The sequence below is a fragment of the Oncorhynchus tshawytscha genome, linkage group LG29 (genome assembly GCF_018296145.1).
Source record: "Oncorhynchus tshawytscha isolate Ot180627B linkage group LG29, Otsh_v2.0, whole genome shotgun sequence".
Lineage (NCBI taxonomy): Eukaryota > Metazoa > Chordata > Actinopteri > Salmoniformes > Salmonidae > Oncorhynchus > Oncorhynchus tshawytscha.
The window spans coordinates 16,766,999-16,786,314 of NC_056457.1; the positions used below are offsets into that span (position 1 = coordinate 16,766,999).

Here is a 19,316-nt window from a genome sequence, read left to right on the forward strand (position 1 = left end):
CCTGTTCAAATGTTTTGCTCACATGGGCCCAGAGATCGAGATCACAGTAATTTGGAAAAATAGGGACTTTCACACAAGGCACAGTGTTATATTCCTCGAAGCGAGCATAAAATGCATTTAACTCATTTGAGAGTTCTGCGTCGCTGGGCAATTCATTCCTGGGTTTCCCTTTGTAATCAGTTATCGTCCTGGAGCCCTGCCATATACGACAAGCATATGCCGCCGATGTAATAGGATTCCACCTCCTATATTGTCTTTTTGCATATTTGATGTCTCGGAGGTCATAGCGAGCTTTCTTGTATGCGTCCATGTCCGTGTCCCATTCCTTGTAAACAGTAACTCTAGCCTTTGGTCCAGCGTGGATATTCCCTGTTTTTGGATGGATACGTTCTTATAGTCACTGTGGTGACAACATTGTCTATGCATTTATTGATGAAGATGATGAATAATGAGTTCCTGGTTATATTTGCCGAAGAGAGGAAGAGGGAGGGCCTTGTGTGCTTTTCTCTGTGTAGAATAAAAGTGGTGTAGAGTTTCTGCTCCCCTAGTGGCACAGGAGACGTGTTGGTGGAAGTGAGGTAGGACGGTTTTAAGTCTCCCCGCGTTAAAGTCTCTACCCATGAGAGGGGAAAAACACTCCACCTCCTTTCGACTTCTCCAAAGCCGGTGTACGATCCTGACGCTGCATGGAGAATCCAAATAGTATGTGCATAGCAACATCATCCAGCCACGTTTCAGTAAGACATAAAATTGCAGCTTTTCAAATCTCTGACTCTCGAACAAAAGCTCATCCATCTTCTTCGCAAGTGACTGGACACACACACACCTCCTCTACACACACAGCCTCTACCCCCCCCAACAATTATTCAAATGAGATTCTGTCTTCTTTTGAAAGGAGAAAGCGGGTGTGATATGGATTTCCTTTAAGTGAACTGGAGCTGTTGGCCAGGGAGCTGCTGAGCTATGGATAAGCTGCAGTATAGATCTGTTTCTATAGAGGGAGGGAGGGATGTGCTGCTGGAGCACTGTGGTGGCAGTATGGATCTATGGGAGTGTAGGGGCTTATACAATCTGTGTTGCGGAAAACCCAGATGGCGTCATGGAATCCAGACATTAAAACGGAATTCAACAATATAAAAAAATGTATTGAAATGACATTCTCTGGCTCGTGCCCAGTTGAATTTAAGGGTAACTACACACAGACCTCAAAAGTGGTCTCCTTTTGTGGTTTAACCATTGTTGTGGACAAGCATTTGTTTTCCAATAAAATTTATTTTGAGAGCGAAAACCTGAAGAAAACAGAAACCTGGAAAAACAAAACGAAGAAAAGGGCATTGGGGAAAAACAGAATCAGGCAACAACAAAAAAATACCGATATTATAGGGCCTAGGAGTGAGCGTGTGTGTGTGTGTGCTCGTCGTACATCCACCTTGTCATAAAGGGAAGGGCTGCTGCAGTACTCCCTCTCTCTCTCCCGACACCCTCCCTTCCTCCCGCACAGTCGTATCCCTGGAGACGGTGAACTGGGGGCTGCACAGGGGGAAACTGCAGACTCAGGGCCATTTCTGCTCTGTGGCAACCACACTCAGCTCTCTGATCTCCCCCTAGGTCCCCTGGGAAGGGCTGTGTAAGTGAGGCAGGAGAGAGGCAGGCAGGGCTACACTGGAGAGGAGGGACCGATAGATCAATGTTCCTCACTAACCAAACTTAAAATGACAGAACTTCTAATAGGGTACTACACTGACCAGCAAATAGCGATGGCTATAATATAGCTCCAGCACCATCAGATTATTCCATCAACGTAGAACAGTAGGAATGGGTCTGTTCAGGTCTGTCGCAAGAACGACCAGAGAGACAAGTGCTGTGCAATCACAGGTTCCTAGATCCACAATCATGGCATTACTGTCAACCATAGTCTCCCAAGCAACATCCATTCATTACGATCCATAGTCTCCCAACCAAACTCCATTAATTACCCATCTTAATGTGTTGTGATAAGTGTTATGAAATGTAAATGTCTTATTTTAAACTGTATGTAACTGTCTTAATGTTGCTGGACCCCAGGAATAGTAGCTGCTGCCTTGGGAGCAGCTAATGGGGATCCTTCATAAATACAAACCTTACAGTCTCAAACAACCTCAATTCAATACCAGCTTTTCTCTGGAGGCCAGGAAGGAGCTGGTACGATGTACATTACTGGTATATACACTGCTCAAAAAAAGAAAGGGAACATTTAAACAACACAATGTAACTCCAAGTCAATCACACTTCTGTGAAATCAAACTCTCCACTTAGGAAGCAACACTGATTGACAATAAATTTCACATGCTGTTGTGCAAATGGAATAGACAACAGGTGGAAATTATAGGCATTTAGCAAGACACCCCCAATAAAGGAGTGGTTCTCCAGTTGGGGACCACAGACCACTTCTCAGTTCCTATGCTTCCTGGCTGATGTTTTGGTCACTTTTGAATGCTGGCGGTGCATGAGACGTAGTCTACAACCCACACAAGTGGCTCAGGTAGTGCAGCTCATCCAGGATGGCACATCAATGCGAGATGTGGCAAGAAGGTTTGCTGTGTCTGTCAGCGTAGTGTCCAGAGCATGGAGGCGCTATCGGGAGACAGGCCAGTACATCAGAAGACGTGGAGGAGGCCGTAGGAGGGCAACAACCCAGCAGCAGGACCGCTACCTCCGCCTTTGTGCAAGGAGGAGCACTGCAAGAGCCTTGCAAAATGACCTCCAGCAGGCCGCAAATGTGCATGTGTCTGCTCAAATGGTCAGAAACAGACTCCATGAGGGTGGTATGAGGGTCCGACGTCCACAGGTGGGGGTTGTGCTTACAGCCCAACACCGTGCAGGACGTTTGGCATTTACCAGAGAACACCAAGATTGGTAAATTCACCACTGGTGCCCTGTGCTCTTCACAGATGAAAGCAGGTTCACACTGAGCACATGTGACAGACGTGACAGTCTGGAGACGCCGTGGAGAACGTTCTGCTGCCTGCAACATCCTCCAGCATGACCGGTTTGGTGGCGGGTCAGTCATGGTGTGTCATTTCTTTGGGGGCCGCACAGCCCTCCATGTGCTCGCCAGAGGTAGCCTGACTGCCATTAGGTACCGAGATGAGATCCTAGACCCCTTGTGAGACCATATGCTGGGGTGGTTGGCCCTGGGTTCCTCCTACTGCAAGACAATGCTAGACCTCATGTGGCTGGAGTGTATCAGCAGTTCCTGCAAGAGGAAGGCATTGATGCTATGGACTGGCCCGCCCGTTCCCCAGACCTGAATCCAATTGAGCACATCTGGGACATCATGTCTCGCTCCATCCACCAACGCCACGTTGCACCACAGACTGTCCAGGAGTTGGCAGATGCTTTAGTCCAGGTCTGGGAGGAGATCCCTCAGGAGACCATCCGCCACCTCATCAGGAGCATGCCCAGGCATTGTAGGGAGGTCATACAGCCACGTGGAGGCCAAACACACTACTGAGCCTCATTTTGACTTGTTTTAAGGACATTACATCAAAGTTGGATCAGCCTGTAGTGTGGTTTTCCACTTTGATTTTGAGTGTGACTTCAAATCCAGACTTCCATGGGTTGATAAATTTGATTTCCATTGATAATTTTTGTGTGATTTTGTTGTCAGCACATTCAACTATGTAAAGAAAATAGTATTTAATAAGAATATTTCATTCATTCAGATCTAGGATGTGTTATTTTAGTGTTCCCTTTATTCTTTTGAGCAGTGTATATATACATATACACACACACACACACACACACACTTGAAGTCGTAAGTTTGCATACACCTTAGCCAAATACATTTAAATTCAGTTTTTCACAATTCCTGACATTTAATCAGAGTCAATGTCCTGTTTTAGGTCAGTTAGGATCACTACTTTGTTTAAAGAATGTGAAATGTCAGAATAATAGTGGAGAGAATGATTTATTTCAGCTTTTATTTCCTTCATCACATTCCCAGAGGGTCAGAAGTTTACATACACTCAATTAGTATTTGGTAGCATTGCCTTTAAATTGTTTAACTTGGGTCAAACGTTTGGGTAGTCTTCCACAAGCTTCCCACAATAAGTTGGGTGAATTTTGGCCCATTCCTTCTGACAGAGCTGGTGTAACTGAGTCAGGTTTGTAGGCCGCCTTGCTTGCACACGCTTTTTCAGTTCTGCCCACAAATGTTCTATAGGATTGAGGTCATTGCTTTGTGATGGCCACTCCAATACCTTGACATTGTCCTTAAGCCATTTTGCCTCAAGCATCTGGATTTTCTTTTCTCATTTTGTCTGTCATAGTTGAAGTGTACCTATGATGACAATTACAGGCCTCTCTCATATTTTTAAGTAGGAGAACTTGCACAATTGGTGGCTGACTAAATACTTTTTTGCCCCACTGTATCAGATGAGTAATTTAGGGTATGTAAACATATAAAAGTGGCATTGTTTAAAGTGGCTAGTGATACATGTATTACATAAAGATGGCAAGATGCAGTAGATGGTATAGAGTACAGTATATACATATGAGACGAGTAATGTAGGGTATGTAAACTCACGTTGGTGGAGTTTAAACACTTGATTGATGTAAATATCATAGAAGAGTGTAATTGTCTTCAGGATAGCTTTATTTTTGTCGTGACATGTGTTTTTTTAATGTAATTGTTGTATGTGTGTCTATAGTTTTGATTAGTGTACATGAGTTGTTTTGTCTGAAACTTTGTTCCCCCTGCTGCTATTGGACCAGGTCTCTCTTGAAAAAGAGATGTTATCTCAACGAGAAAAACCTGTATAAATAAAAGGTTAAAAAAAAAATGTTTGTCTCAACTAACCTCCATTCAAAACCAACCTTAAAGTCCCTCAACCAATCACAACTCCTCTCATTCACACCATTGTAACCCCTCTCCAAATCCCTCGCCTCTAAAACACACACAACACATTAATTCACAGGGCCTCATTCATAATCCATCAAATTGTTTCACCCACAGGGAAGGCTATGTAATTTACTGAGAATTAATTTGTTTATAGAACTAATTAAATCACAGCCTAGCACATCAAAACAAACGCCCACAGCTGTTTGGGAAGACGTCACAGGGAAAAATTGTTGTGACTAGATTGACACACTGCTCTAGTCTATGTGGTCTGAGAGATAGGAGGTGTGTCTGTCTGGGTCTTCATTTCGTGTTGCTGTACAGCTATGGCAAAATGGGATTAGTTAAGTAAGCTCTCGTTTGGCTAGAGGCAAAAAGTGAAGGCAAAAAAACAGACCAGAACATTTTGGAATAGAGATAGAGGGGGTGGTAGGTGTGCGTGCGTGCGTGCATGGACGTGTGTGTGACTCATGAACATTATCAAGTGTGTGTCTTCTTTCTAAGACGGGGTGGCGCCTTGGAAGCAAAGGAACCTTTCCACCTTTTCCCCTCATTCTGATGTTTTTCCAAAATGGATGTCACAAGAGTAGGTGTATGGCGATGTGCAAAGTGCAAAATTAAACATTTGAAAAACACAAACGCTGCTCTCTTTCCCTGTAAGCTCAGACTCCCTCGTCACAAAGCTGTCAACTGCAGAATGAAATGAAGGAAAGCTCAAACACAAAAAAAGGAGCGAGAGAAAACAACAAGAGGGAACTGGAGACACGTCGAGAACAGCCAGTCAGCAGATTGTATATTTGCACTTTCATACTGCAGAAGAAAACCCATCTCATAACTGAAACAGAACCAGCAGATCATTCATTTTACACAAAGCAGCATAAACTGAATATAAAAAATGTAAAAGAGAAACAAGTAGTATTAACCAGCCAAAAGAGCAGCTATCAAAGTCACAGTTTTGTAACCCATGAAGGGTGTGTGTCTGTGTATAAAACACACATTCTCCTTGACAGGCACCTCATCTAACCCCATGATGCTGTGATGAATTGCAGGGCTGTGCCTGACCAAAAACATAAAATACAAATATTAAAACTAAATTCCTGACAACTTTATTCCTATATTTGTCCTAATAATATACCTGTCCGATCGGGCCCCAGAAATGTGCAGGCCATTTGTCAACGGTGTACTGTAGCATTGCTTAGTTGGTATGCTGGAGATGACAGGTGCGGTGGTAGTGAATAAATTCACTCTCCCAGTTGTGTTCTGCAGTGGGGATTCAACTACTATACTGTATTTATAGGGCTGGAGGAAATCCATCTTCGTTTGGAGGATGCAAGGAAACCAACAGTATGACAAAGCACAGGGATGGGATGAGTGTGACTGTGTGCATGCAAGTGCAAGAAATCCACATAACACGTGCAAAACTGTGCGATAAGTAATGGTAGAACAAAAACAATTATAGATACCTGCTTCAGCTCATGCACAAGGGTGGAGGTTCTGAAATCTCTCTGTGGGTTACAGTGCACTAACTGGTGAATTGATATACAGTACGTGGACACTGGGGCTGTCTCCTGCTGCAGCTACAACCACAGAACATCAGTGTTTATTGCGCTGTCCGTGTTGCTGAAGCTGTAACAGAATTACCTGCATTTCTGACTGAAAAGTTGTTACCAAAATCCCTCATTTGTTTAGGGAAAACATTCCTTATTCCCTCAACCTTTGCTCTCTTTATGTGACAAATGTATGCATTGCATGCATGTAACCAATATTGTCTGACCTATAGCGTAGTAATCACATCAATAAATTGGTTATAACAAACTACAAACACGAGACAGCAAAATGGATGCAGAGGAAGTGACATAGAAACTCGAAATGGGGGAATTTTTACTGTTTGCACAGGAGGTAAAGGGAATGTCAGATGTGTGGAATAAATTGGACTGGTTGTGGAAAATACTGGAGATCAAGAAAAAGAAGGTAAGGAGCCAGCACTGCATGCATATTATGTGTGCCAAACAGGTGCTGTTAAAACAAATGCTGTTAAGTTATTTTAAAAACTAATATGCTTGATTGCATTTCCAATCATGAATGACTTGTATGCTGTGTGATGACATGAACAAATGATTTGACTGATTGATACAGTAGCATATATAAGTATTGAAATATAGGTCAAAGTAAGATACGGTATTAAGACTAAACTGGATGCGGTCGAGCCTACTAATGATAATGACATAACTTATTATTAGAATGATGATCATAATAATTATAACAATAATGAGAAATATAATTTTTGGGACAATTTGAAAGTGTAAACACTATATAAGTAATAAAAACATACCTGAGGCTGTTCTAACAACAACAACAAAAAAGTGTAAAGCCTTTATTACAGCATAGCAAAGATTAAAAACAGACAAATGTGAAATTTCTCATGTTTTGGTTGTATGAGGCTTGGTGCACACAGTAGGCTATTAAAACAAACACTCCAACAGGCAACAGAAGCAGGATCTGTCTTATTTCTGTAGATATAAAGTATCAGTCAAAAGTTTGGACGCCTACTCATTCAAGGGTTTTTCTTTATTTTTACTATTTCATACATTGTAGAATAGTGAAAAAGAATTGTGGAAAACTATGAAATAACACATATGGAATCATGTAGTAACCCCAAAAAAGTGTTAAACAAATCTAAATAAAATGTTAAGAGTCTTAAAAGTAGCCACCCTTTGCCTTGATGACAGCTTTGCATTCTCTCAACCAGCTTCATGAGGTACTCACCTGGAATGCTTTTCCAACAGTTTTGAAGGAGTTCCCACATATGCTGAGCACTTTTTTGCTGTTTTTCCTTCACTCTGCGGTCCAACTCATCCAAAACCATCTCAATTGGGTTGAGGTCGGGTGATTGTGGAGGCCAGGTCATCTGATGCATTACTCCATCACTCTCCTTCTTGGTCAAATAGCCCTTACACAGCCTGGAGGTGTGTTTTGGGTCATTGTCCTGTTCAAAAACAGATAGTCCCACTAAGGGCAAACCAGATGGGATGGCGTGTCGCTGCAGAATGCTATGGTAGCCATGCTGGTTAAATTTTCCTTGAATTCTAAATAAAATCACTGACAGTGTCAACAGCAAAGCACCCCCACACCTCCTCCTCCATGTTTCACGGTGGAAACTACACATGCGAAGATCATCCGTTCACCTACTCTGCGTTTCACAAAGACACAGCGGTTGGAACCAAAAATCTCGCATTTGGACTCATCAGACCAAAGGACAGATTTCCACCGGTCTAATGCCCACTGCTCGTGTTCCAATCAAGTCTCTTCCAATTGGTGTCCTTTAGTAGTGGTTCTTTGCAGCACTTCGACCATGAATGCCAGATTCACGCATTCTCCTCTGTACAGTTGATGGTGAGATGTGTCTGTTACTTGAACTCTGTGCGGTGCAATCTGAGGTGCAGTTATTTGCCGATTTCTGGGGCTGGTAACTCTAATGAACTTATCCTCTGCAGCAGAGGTAACTCTGGGGTTTCCTTTCCTGTGGCGGTCCTCATGAGAGCCAGTTTCATCATAGCGCTTGATTGTTTTTGCGACTGCACTTATAGAAACTTCAAAAGTTCTTGAAATTTTCCAGATTGACTGACCTTCATGTCTTAAAGTAATGATGAACTGTCGTTTCTCTTTGCTTATTTGAGCTGTTCTTGCCATAACATAGACTTGATCTTTTAACAAATAAGGCCATCTTCTGTATACCACCCCTACCTTGTCACCACACAACTGATTGGCTCAAACGCATTAAGGAAAGAAATTCTACAAATTAACTTTTAACAAGGAACACCTGTTAATTGAAATGCATTCCAGGTGACAACCTCATGAAGCTGGTTGAGAGAATGCCAAGAGTGTGCAAAGCTGTCATCAAGGCAAAGGGTGGCAACTTTGAAGAATTCCAAATAAAAAATATATTTTCATTTGTTAAACACTTTTTTGGTTACTACATGATTCAAAATGTGTTATTTCATAGTTTTGATGTCTTCACTATTATTCTACAATGCAGAAAATAGTAAAAAATAAAGAAAACCCTTGAATGAGTTGGTGTGTCCAAACTTTTGACTGGTTCTGTATATCGATGAGTTATAAAGCCAGGCACATTTAACAGTTAGGCTATTGATTATAGATATAAGTTGAGATTTCCTCTCTCCTCACTTTTCTTAGACAATAAGGCAAGGGCTGTTTTCTCGTCTCCTAATGCCGCTGCGGCCTCCGCCGCATTGTTCTCAACACCAACATGCTGGTTAACTTTGCTATTATGCACATAGCAACATGGTCTAGGAAAAGACGCCAATTCAACAGCGCACTTTAACCCCTATCCAACGGGGGAGAAAGTGCATTTGTTCTGAAATAATATAACACATTTTTGCACCATAGCTCTTACATAATTTAACCATATACAATTTCAGTAGCACACGTCTTAGTGACGAACTGTGCCATCTCCACAGCCTCCGCAATGACTAGTGCACTCAGACAGGCACGAATCAGACAGGTGTCTTGTACAAATATGTACACTGCTCGACTAAAGAAATCTTGGTCGACCAACTGCCTATCGACCAAATAGGGTCATCCCTAGAGGTCACACACTAACCAGTGAATTGATATAGGGGAATGACGGGGCACAGTCAGACAGTAACTGGTGAATTGATGGGAGGGTGACGCGGGCAGTGGGCACAAGCTCAGGTGATCCGTGCATCCCGGCCTACCCTAAACCCTACGGGCCTGGCCCTCGCATGAACCTTCACTCCCCATCCTGATGGAGCATGAAGGGATGCCTACCCTCTAGCCTGCACTGGGGCTCTCTACCGGGGCTAAGAATAGCATCATCTTGAACCTGCACAGTGAGAGTGATCGAGAGAGAGAGAGAGAGAGAGAGAGAGAGAGAGAGAGAGAGAGAGAGAGAGAGAGATCAATAGAGATGAAAAAGGGAAAAGACTGAGGGAGAGAGAAGACAGAGAAAAGGAGAAAAGAGAAAGAGTGGGAAAATATAGATGACAGACAGAGAGGGCGGTAGTGGTAGAGGGAGAGAGAGAGAGAGAGCGAGCAGCATACAGATCTTTCCTAATGAGCTGTTAATGTAGTGGAAGACAGAGGCATTGGAGCCCTAGAGGAACGGAACTTCTAAGGATTAGCAATTAAGGTTCAGATAAAAGATTTGATCCTTGAAAGGCAAACGGTAAATTTAGGCCAATGGGATTAAAATGGGGCCAATGTTTCCGAGTACAGTAGTATAGGCGTAGTGGAAAAGTCCCAGCTGTATCCACCGTAAGCTTTTCCTCCAGAGGGAAGAGAACAGTTAAACTATGCTTTGACTGTGCATATTTTTGTGACTGGGGACATTTTTCTCCGTTACACCTGTGAAATACAGCTCTACAGGGAAGGTGTTCCATCGCTGCTCCAATAACCATCTGTCTACCAGAAAGACAGGGGAACGGAATGGGGTTGGAGAATACCCACTCCTACGCTACACAGTGCTCGCACACACACACACACACACGTGTGAATATACACATACACCACACGAGTACTGGACAGCAGCCAGAGCGTATATTAGATGCTGTCCCCTCTGTGTTTTGCAAATTAGTAAATTATCATTTGACTTGGTCGTTTTTTTCCCCCGGTTGCTAACCAGAATGTTTATGCCGTGTTAGAGATGAAGTGTGTTGTTGCGCTATAATTGACATGGTGGTCCCGTGCACTGTGTGTACTGTACATGCAGGCGGGCGTGCTTGTTGCTCTAACCCTGGCGATGGTGGTCTCATCCACAGTGTCGGGTCCTATCTCCTTGTTGACATAGAGCAGGGCGTACAGGTAGCCGGCCCGTCCGTACAGCAGCTCATCGGGCATCTCAGAGTCCGTAGACACCACTCCACGCTGCAGCTGGAGCAACCTGGGGGAGGGTAGACACATTTTAACACAGAGTTAGACAGGCACACACAGGCAATCACACACAAAATACTCAGGAAAAACATGTACAAACAGAACTATTTCCGTAATATAAATGCACAAAAGAAAATCAAACACATTTGAAAGACGGCCAAAACAGAGAGGTGGATTGAGTCACAGTCCCTAATTATATTAAATTGGATCCTATGTACAGTGAATTCGGAAAGTATTCCGAATGCAATCTACACACAGTACCCTATGATGACAAAGCGAAAACAAGTTTAGACATTTTTGCAAATGTATTAAAAATTAAAAACAGAAATACCTTATTCACATAAGTTTTCAGACCCTTTGCTATGAGACTCAAAATTGAGCTCAAATGCATCCTGTTTCCATTGATCATCCTTGAGATGTTTCTACAACTTGGAGTCCACATGTGGTCAATTTAAATTGATTGAACATGATTTGGAAAGGCACACACCTGTCTATATAAGGTCCCACAGTTGACAGTGCAGGTCAGAGCAAAAACCAAGCCATGAGGTCGAAAGAATTGTCCGGAGAGCTCCAGTACAGGATTGTGTCAGGGCACATATCTGGGGAAGGGCACCATACATTTTCTGCAGCATTGAAGGTCCCCAAGAATACAGTGGCCTACATCATTCTTAATTGGAAGAAGTTTGGAACCACCAAGACTCTTCCTAGAGCTGCCCGCCCAGCCAAACTGAGCAATCGGGGGGAAGGGCCTTGGACAGGAAAGTGACCAAGAACCCGATGGTCACTCTGACAGAGCTCCAGAGTTAATCTGTGGAGATGGGAGAACCTTCCAGAAGGACAACCATCTCTGCAGCACTCCACCAATCAGGCCTTTATGATTGAGTGGCCAACTGAATGCCTTCAACTGAAATGTGTCTTCTGCATTTAGTCCAACCCCTCTAAATCGTATAGGTGCAGGGGGCTGCCTTAATCAACATCCACATCTTCAGCACCCAGGGAACAGTGGGTTAACTGCCTTGCCCTGGGGCAGAACGACAGACATTTACCGTGTCAGTTCAGGGATTCAATCCAGCAATCTTTCGGTTACTGGCCCAACAATCTAACCACTAGGCTACCTGCCGCTCCAGAAAGCCACGCCTAAGTAAAAAGGCACATGACAACCCACTTGGTGTTTGCCAAAAGGCACCTAGACTCTCAAACCATGAATAAGATTCTCTGATCTGACAAAACCAAGACTGAACTCTTTGTCTGGAATGCCAAGCGTCACATCTGGAGGAAACCTGGCACCGTCCCTACTGTGAAGCATGGTGATGGCAGCATCATGCTGTGGGGATGTTTTTCAGCGGCAGGGTCTGGGAGATTAGTCAGGAATGAGGAAAGGTGAACGAAGCAAAGTACAGAGAAATCCTTGATGAAAAGTGCTCTGGAGCAGGTTAGGACCTGAGACTGGGGGCGAAGGTTCACCTTCCAACAGGACAACGACCCTAAGCACACTGCCAAGACAATGCAGGAGTGGCTTCGGGGCAAGTATCTCAATGTCCTTGAATGGCCCAGCCAGAGCCCAGAATTGAACCCGATATAACATCTCTGGAGAGACCTGAAAACAGCTGTGCAGTGATGCTCCCCATCCAACCTGACAGAGCTTTAGAGGATCTGGGAGAAACTCCCCAAATATAAATCAAATTTGATTTGTCACATGTTTAGCAGATGTTATTGCAGGTGTAGATGAATACAGGTTTGCCAAGCGCATACCCTAGATGACTCGAGGCTGTAATTGCTGCCAAAGGTGGTTCAACAAAATACTGAGTAAAGGGTCTGAATATGTAAATGTAATAGGTTTTTTTATTTTTAAAACATTTGCTAAAAATGATTAAAAGCTGTTTTGCTGTTAACAAAATGTTGAAAAAGTCAAGGGGTCTGAATACTTTCCGAATGCATTTTATGTAAAAACATGTAGGCTCAGGGCTCAGACTGCTTTGATGACAGCAGGAGGGCCTTTGTTGGGGCCTTTGTGAGTAGTAGGGAGTGTCTGTGTGTGTGTGTGTGTGTGTGTGTGTAATAAGGTTCAGACATTTAATCAGCCCCTTGCTGTGAGCTCCACTGTTAGTTCCATCAGCATGCTAACAAAACTAGATAGAGTACTAGAGGCAGGCAGGGGCCAATAGGTTTAGCTACAACCTATTACGCCACTCAACATTACACACACCACTCCAGCCCCAGACCATGGGAGAGACATTTGTCCGTGATAAGCAGAGATTTGCGAATGAAAATAATTTAGAGACAATTGACATGTTGGATAGTGTAGGGATTAACTGAATGGTTCTTGATGAAGAACACAGTGCACCTGAGAAAAAAGAGTGGATAGTAAAAATGACCAAGTGAGAAACTGGTAGAGAGAGTAAAAGGAGAGAAAACAAAGATCGTGATAAAAGGTAAAGACAGTAAAAGAGTATTGGAGAGAGAAAGACAGTGTGAGAAGGTTGGAGAGCGTGAAGAAAATTAGGGAGGAGGTAGGGAGAAAGAGATCAGCAAGTTAACACTAGAACCGCCATAGGCCAACGGTCACGGACATTTGACTTTGTCAAAGAAAATAAGCCATGTCCTGCTCCTTCCCTGACTTTTCCTAAATGTTTGTATTTTACACTGCTCGTTTGTCAGAATTTTGAAATCACAAACAGAAAAGTATTTTAACCTGATTTTTTTCACACCTACTCCCAACCTAACCCGCTAAGACAATGTGCTCTAGGATGTTGGTACCCAACCAGGTGCTAATGCATCTCAGCCCGCAAAGCCGGCCAATCGAAATTGACAATAATCAGACAAGTGCCAATATTAGGGTATCAGTTGTCAAATTGTACATGGAGATGGGCACATCTTGTAAGTGACAGATGCAAGGAAATTGATATTTCTCCTTTATAATAGTTAGGATAGGATATTAATCCTTTATAATAGTTTATGCACTATTTATCAAGTGGTGGTGCTTATGCTTGCGCACCTTGCGGGTTGATATGCATCTGATGCATAAGTTAAACGTGGACCCAGCAACGATCTCTAGCGGGTACTTATAGGCTGAAAGGCCAGGAGGTTCTGGTGTTCATACCAACAACAAATCCACTATTAAAGAAAGGAGCTTCAAAAAGAATAACTATATTTCTACTGCAGTCAGATAGTTTTTAAAAGCTCCCTACTTGGTGAGGCACTCCTGACTCTCTGTCTGGTTCTTGAGGCGGTGGTGCACCACAGCAGCCACGGCCAGTGGCCCTGCATCCCCACACAGGAAGGTGACCTTGCGACCGTTCAGGATCCTCAGGGTCCTCTTCACATAGTCCAGTGCCCTCTGGAGGTGGGAGGCCTCGCAGGTCACCCGGTGCAACTGCAGGTAGAGAAGGGCGATACCTATAGACGGGGAAAATAAATCTTGTTCATAACTCAAATCAAATCAAATCAAAATCAAATTTATTTATATAGCCCTTCAAGACTAAGTTGCATGGGCCGCAGAGAGGGGAAAGGTCAAAATATCATCATGTGTAAACATATCTTTTGCTCCACTGTGTGTGTGTGCCAGTTCACTCCCTACTTTTCCCATGGAGGATGGCAGTGTCTGGAATCATTCTATCCTCTCCGTGAGTTTGTCCAGGATTGGTTGTATTTAGAGTTGGTTGTATCTAAATGACAATTTGATATATGCCTGTTGATATGGAGGATTGGTTTATGGTTCTGGGGTTTGAGTAAGGAGACAAAGCTGAACGATTTATTATGTCTATGCTGTCTGACTATGTGTGTTCTTTGCTATTAAAGGATCGCAGTTGCAATGCAGGAGGGGCTCTCAGAGAATTCATTGAGAGACACTGAATTACCTGAGAGTCACAGGATTGTGATAGCGCTCATATAATTAAAGATGGACTTTGATAACTAACTCTGACTTGTGTGTGTGGTTTGCTCCCATGATTTGGTAAATAGAGCAAATTTCCACGACATACATCAAGTCACATACACATGGTTAGCAGATGTTAATGCGAGTGTAGCGAAATGCTTGTGCTTCTAGTACCGACAATGCAGTAATAACCAACAAGTAATCTAACCTAACAATTTCACAACTGCTCCCTTATACACCAAGTGTAAAGGAATTAAGAATATGTACATCAAAATATATGAATGAGTGACGGTACAGAACGGCATAGGCAAGATGCAGTAGATGGTATCGAGTACAGTATATCCATATGAGATGAGTAATGTAGGGTATGTAAACATATAAATGTGGCATTGTTTAAAGTGGCTAGTGATACATGTATTACATAAAGATGGCGAGATGCAGTAGATGGTATAGAGTACGGTATATACATATGAGATGAGTATGTATGTAGGGTATGTAAACATTATATTAAGTGGCATTGTTTAAAGTGGCTAGTGATACATTTTTTACATCCATTTTTCCATTATTAGTGTCTGGAGTTGAGTCAGTGTGTTGGCAGCAGCCACTCAATGTTAGCGGTGGCTGTTTAACAGTCTGATGGCCTTGAGATAGAAGCTGTTTTTCAGTCTCTCGGTCCCAGCTTTGATGCACCTGTACTGACCTCGCCTTCTGGATGATAGCGGGGTGAACAGGCAGTGGCTCTGGTGGTTGTTATCCTTGATGATCTTTATGGCCTTCCTGTGACATCGGGTGGTGTATGTGTCCTGGAGGGCAAGTAGTTTGCCCCTGGTGATGCGTTGTGCAGACCTCACTACCATCTGGAGAGCCTTACGGTTGAGGGCGGAGCAGTTGCCGTACCAGGTGGTGATACAGCCCGACAGGATGCTCTCGATTGTGCATCTGTAAAAGTTTGTGAGTGCTTTTGGTGATAAGCCAAATTTCTTCAGCCTCCTGAGGTTGAAGAGGCTCTGCTGCACCTTCTTCACCATGCTGTCTGTTTGGGTGGACCAATTCAGTTTGTCCGTGATGTGTACGCCGAGGAACTGTGGATAGGGGGGTGCTCCCTCTGCTGTTTGCTGAAGTCCACGATCATCTCCTTTGTTGACGTTGAGTGTGAGGTTATTTTCCTGACACCACACTCCGAGGGCCCTCACCTCCTCCCTCTAGGCCGTCTCGTCGTTGTTGGTACTGGGTTTATGAACATTTCGACACTCAAGCCTCTCCATGTCAACATCCTTCACCCTTACATCAAACAGTGGGTAAAAGCCCTAAATCAAATCAAATTGTATTTGTCACATGCGCCGAATACAAGCCCTTAACCAACAATGCAGTTCAAGAAATAGTTAGGAAAATATTTACTAAATAAACTAAAGTAAAAAAATAATGTAATAAAAAGTAACGCAAAATAACAATACCGAGGCTATATACAGGGGGTACCGGTACCGAGTCATTATGTGGGGCACAGGTTAGTTGAGGTAATTTGTACATGTAGGTAGGGGTAAAGTAACTATGCATAGATAATAAACATCGAGTAGCAGCAGTGTAAAATCAAAGGGGGGGGGTCAATGTAAATAGTGCGGGTGGCCATTTGATTGTTGTTCAGAAGTCTTATGGCTTAAGGGTAGAAGCTGTTAAGGAGCCTTTTTGGATCTAGACTTGGCGCTCCGGTACCGCTTGCCGTGCGATAGCAGAGAGAACTGTCTATGCCTTGGGTGCCTGAGGTCAGAGGTGAGTTTTTCTACCCTTGAGACATGATTAACCGTCTCTCACCTTCAATCCCATCGAGGTCTCTAAATCATAACTGAAGATCAGTCTGGCCACTGGTCACTGACCTGTCCAGCCCGTATAGGTGGAGAAGTCGTGGGGGTCGGCCGTCTTCAGGCCCTCCTCCATCTGCTGCAGCAGGTCCTTGATCTTGTTCTGCACCTTCTTCTGGAACGCCTCGCTGATCTGTGGCGGGATAGAGGAGGAGGGTAAGGGAACACATGACCACACCATATCTTCCTTGTGTCTTCCAGTTCCAGTCCATGAAACTGCGTACGAGGGTGACAATGGTACACAAATTGTACGGACAGTCCTTGTAAAACACAAACCGCTCGGAGGAGACCAGACCTAAAAAGGACAACTCAATCCAGGTAGGCCTACGTTAAAATCACATCAAGAGCTAGGGTTAGACTAGGGTGCGGGAAGGGGGTTTAAAGTCAAACTGGAGTTTTGAAGAGAGCCAGAGCCATTGTTATAGTCTTGAAAGGAAGTCGAGAGCCATGGAATTGTGAAGAGACATGCACCTTTGCATTTATAGCTTGTGATCCCCAATACAAAGCACTCAGGTGGGCAAGTTGCTGACTTACAAGCCCTTAACCAACAATGCAGTTCAAGAAAATATAAACTAAAGTAAAAAAAGTAACACAATAAAAACAATACTGAGGCTATATACAGGGGGTACCGGTACAGAGTGGAGGGTGTAGGCCTGAGTGATATTCTGTAACACCTGCAAATAGCAGAGAGACAGAGGCATTCAACTCTTACCCTACGAGGTCTGGAGCCTGCTGTTTTTCTGTTCTAACTGCTAATTAAATTGCACCTACCTGGTGTCCCAGGTCTAAAATCTGTCCCTGATTGGAGGGGAACAATGAAAAAAAAACACTGAGGTCCAGAAAAAAATTGTAGACCTCCACTAGTCTGGTTCATCCTTGGGAGCAATTTACAAATGCCTGAAGGTACCACGTTCATCTGTACAAACAGTACGCAAGTATAAACACCATGGGACCACGCAGCCGTCATACCGCTCAGGAAGGAGATGCGTTCTGTCTCCAAGAAATTAACATACTTTGGTGCGAAAAGTGCAAATCAATCCCAGAACAACAGCAAACGATCTTGTGAAGATGCTGAAAGAAACGGGTACAAAAGTTTCTATATCCACAGTGGAACGAGTCCTATATCGACATAACCTGAAAGGCTGCTCAGCAAGGAAGAAGCCACTGCTCCAAAACTGCCATAAAAGAGCCAGACTACAGTTTGACACTGCACATAGAGACAAAGAGTGTACTTTTTGGAGAAATGTCCTCTGGTCTGACGAAACAAAAATAGAACTGTTTGGCCATAAAGAAAATCGTTATGTTTGGAGGAAAAATTAGATTGCTTGCAAGCCGAAGAACACCATCCCAACCGTGAAGCACGTGGGTGGCAGCATCATGTTGTGGGGGTGCTTTGCTGCAGGAGGGACTGGTGCACGTCACAAAATAGATGGCATCATGAGGGAGGAACATTATGTGAATATATTAAAGCAACATCTCAAGACAGCAGTCAGGAGGTTAAAGCTTGGTCACAAATGGGTCTTCCAAATGGACAATGACCCCAAGCATACTTCCAAAGTTGTGGTAAAATGGCTTAAGGACAACAAAGTCAAGGTATTGGAGTGGCCATCACAAAGCCCTGATCTCAATCCTATAGAAATTTTGTGACAAGAACTGAAAAAGCGTGTGCGAGTAAGGAGGCCTAGAAACCTGACTCAGTTACACCAGCTCTGTCAGGACGAATGGGCCAAAATTCACCCAATTTATTGTGGGAAGCTTGTGGAAGGCTACCCGAAATGTTTGACTCAAGTTAAACAATTTAAAGGCAATGCTACCAAATACTAATTGAGTGTATGTGAACTTCTGACCCACTGGGCATGTGATGAAAGAAATAAATCTGAAATAAATCTCTACTATCATTCTGACATTTCACATTCTTAAAACAAAGTGGTGATCCTAACTAACCTAAAACAGGGAATTTTTACTCTGATTAAATGTCAGGAATTGTGAAAAACTGAGTTTAAATGTATTTGGCTAAGGTGTATGTAAACTTCCGACTTCAACTGTATATGCTCAGTCACACAATCCATTGGTTGGAAATAAGGAACGAAGGGGCACACCTTCAATTCACAAAACACAAACACAAAAAGACAGCTCCCTTTCCCAGGCCAAAACAACAGAGTGACAGCTTGGGTAACTCCGATGGCCTCCATCCAGCACCCCAGAGCTACAATCTGCCTTAGCGGGTCGTCTTGTGTCATATATATATATATATATATATATATATATATATATATATATATGAGACACATTTTTAAATAGGCCACCTCAGCAATTCTCTTGTGATGCATATCCAGAATGCATTTTCAATTTCACTGCTCCACTGGTTTGAGACGGTAAAAGAACAGCTCAGCAGTCAATACAGACTTTCTTGGGACTGTCACAATGCAAATGCCATTAGAGGCTACAACAATGCAATCTCTCGTGGACAGACTACGGAGACAAAGTGGTACACGAATTTCTGACCAAAACTATGAAATAACACATGGAGTCATGTACTAAGCAAAAAAATAATGTGTTAAACAAAAATATTTACAATTTGAGATTCTTCAAAGTAGACACCCTTTGCCTTAATGACAGCTTTGCACACTCTTGGCATTCTCTCAACCAGCTTCCAGTCACCTGGAATGCATGTCAATTAACATGTGTGCCTTGTTAAAAGTTAATTTGTAGAATTTCTTTCCTTCTTAATGCTTTTGAGCCAATCAGTTGTGTTGTGATAAGGTAGAGGTGGTAGAAGATAGCCCTATTTGGTAAA

The 19,316-nt window shown here is 43.3% G+C and overlaps 1 protein-coding gene across 4 annotated transcripts in view; it reads right to left on the reverse strand.

The window, feature by feature from the left end:
* lancl2 (LanC lantibiotic synthetase component C-like 2 (bacterial)) overlaps window positions 1-19,316 on the reverse strand; it is a 54,740-nt gene that overhangs the window by 14,709 nt on the left and 20,715 nt on the right. For all 4 annotated transcript variants that reach the window (XM_024392776.2, XM_024392775.2, XM_024392778.2 and 1 more), the window contains 3 exons: window positions 16,535-16,652; window positions 13,978-14,185; window positions 10,652-10,799 (listed from right to left, as the gene is read on the reverse strand). In XM_024392776.2, coding sequence (XP_024248544.1) covers window positions 10,652-10,799; window positions 13,978-14,185; window positions 16,535-16,652 — 474 coding nt within the window. The remainder of the gene's footprint in view (window positions 1-10,651; window positions 10,800-13,977; window positions 14,186-16,534; window positions 16,653-19,316) is intronic.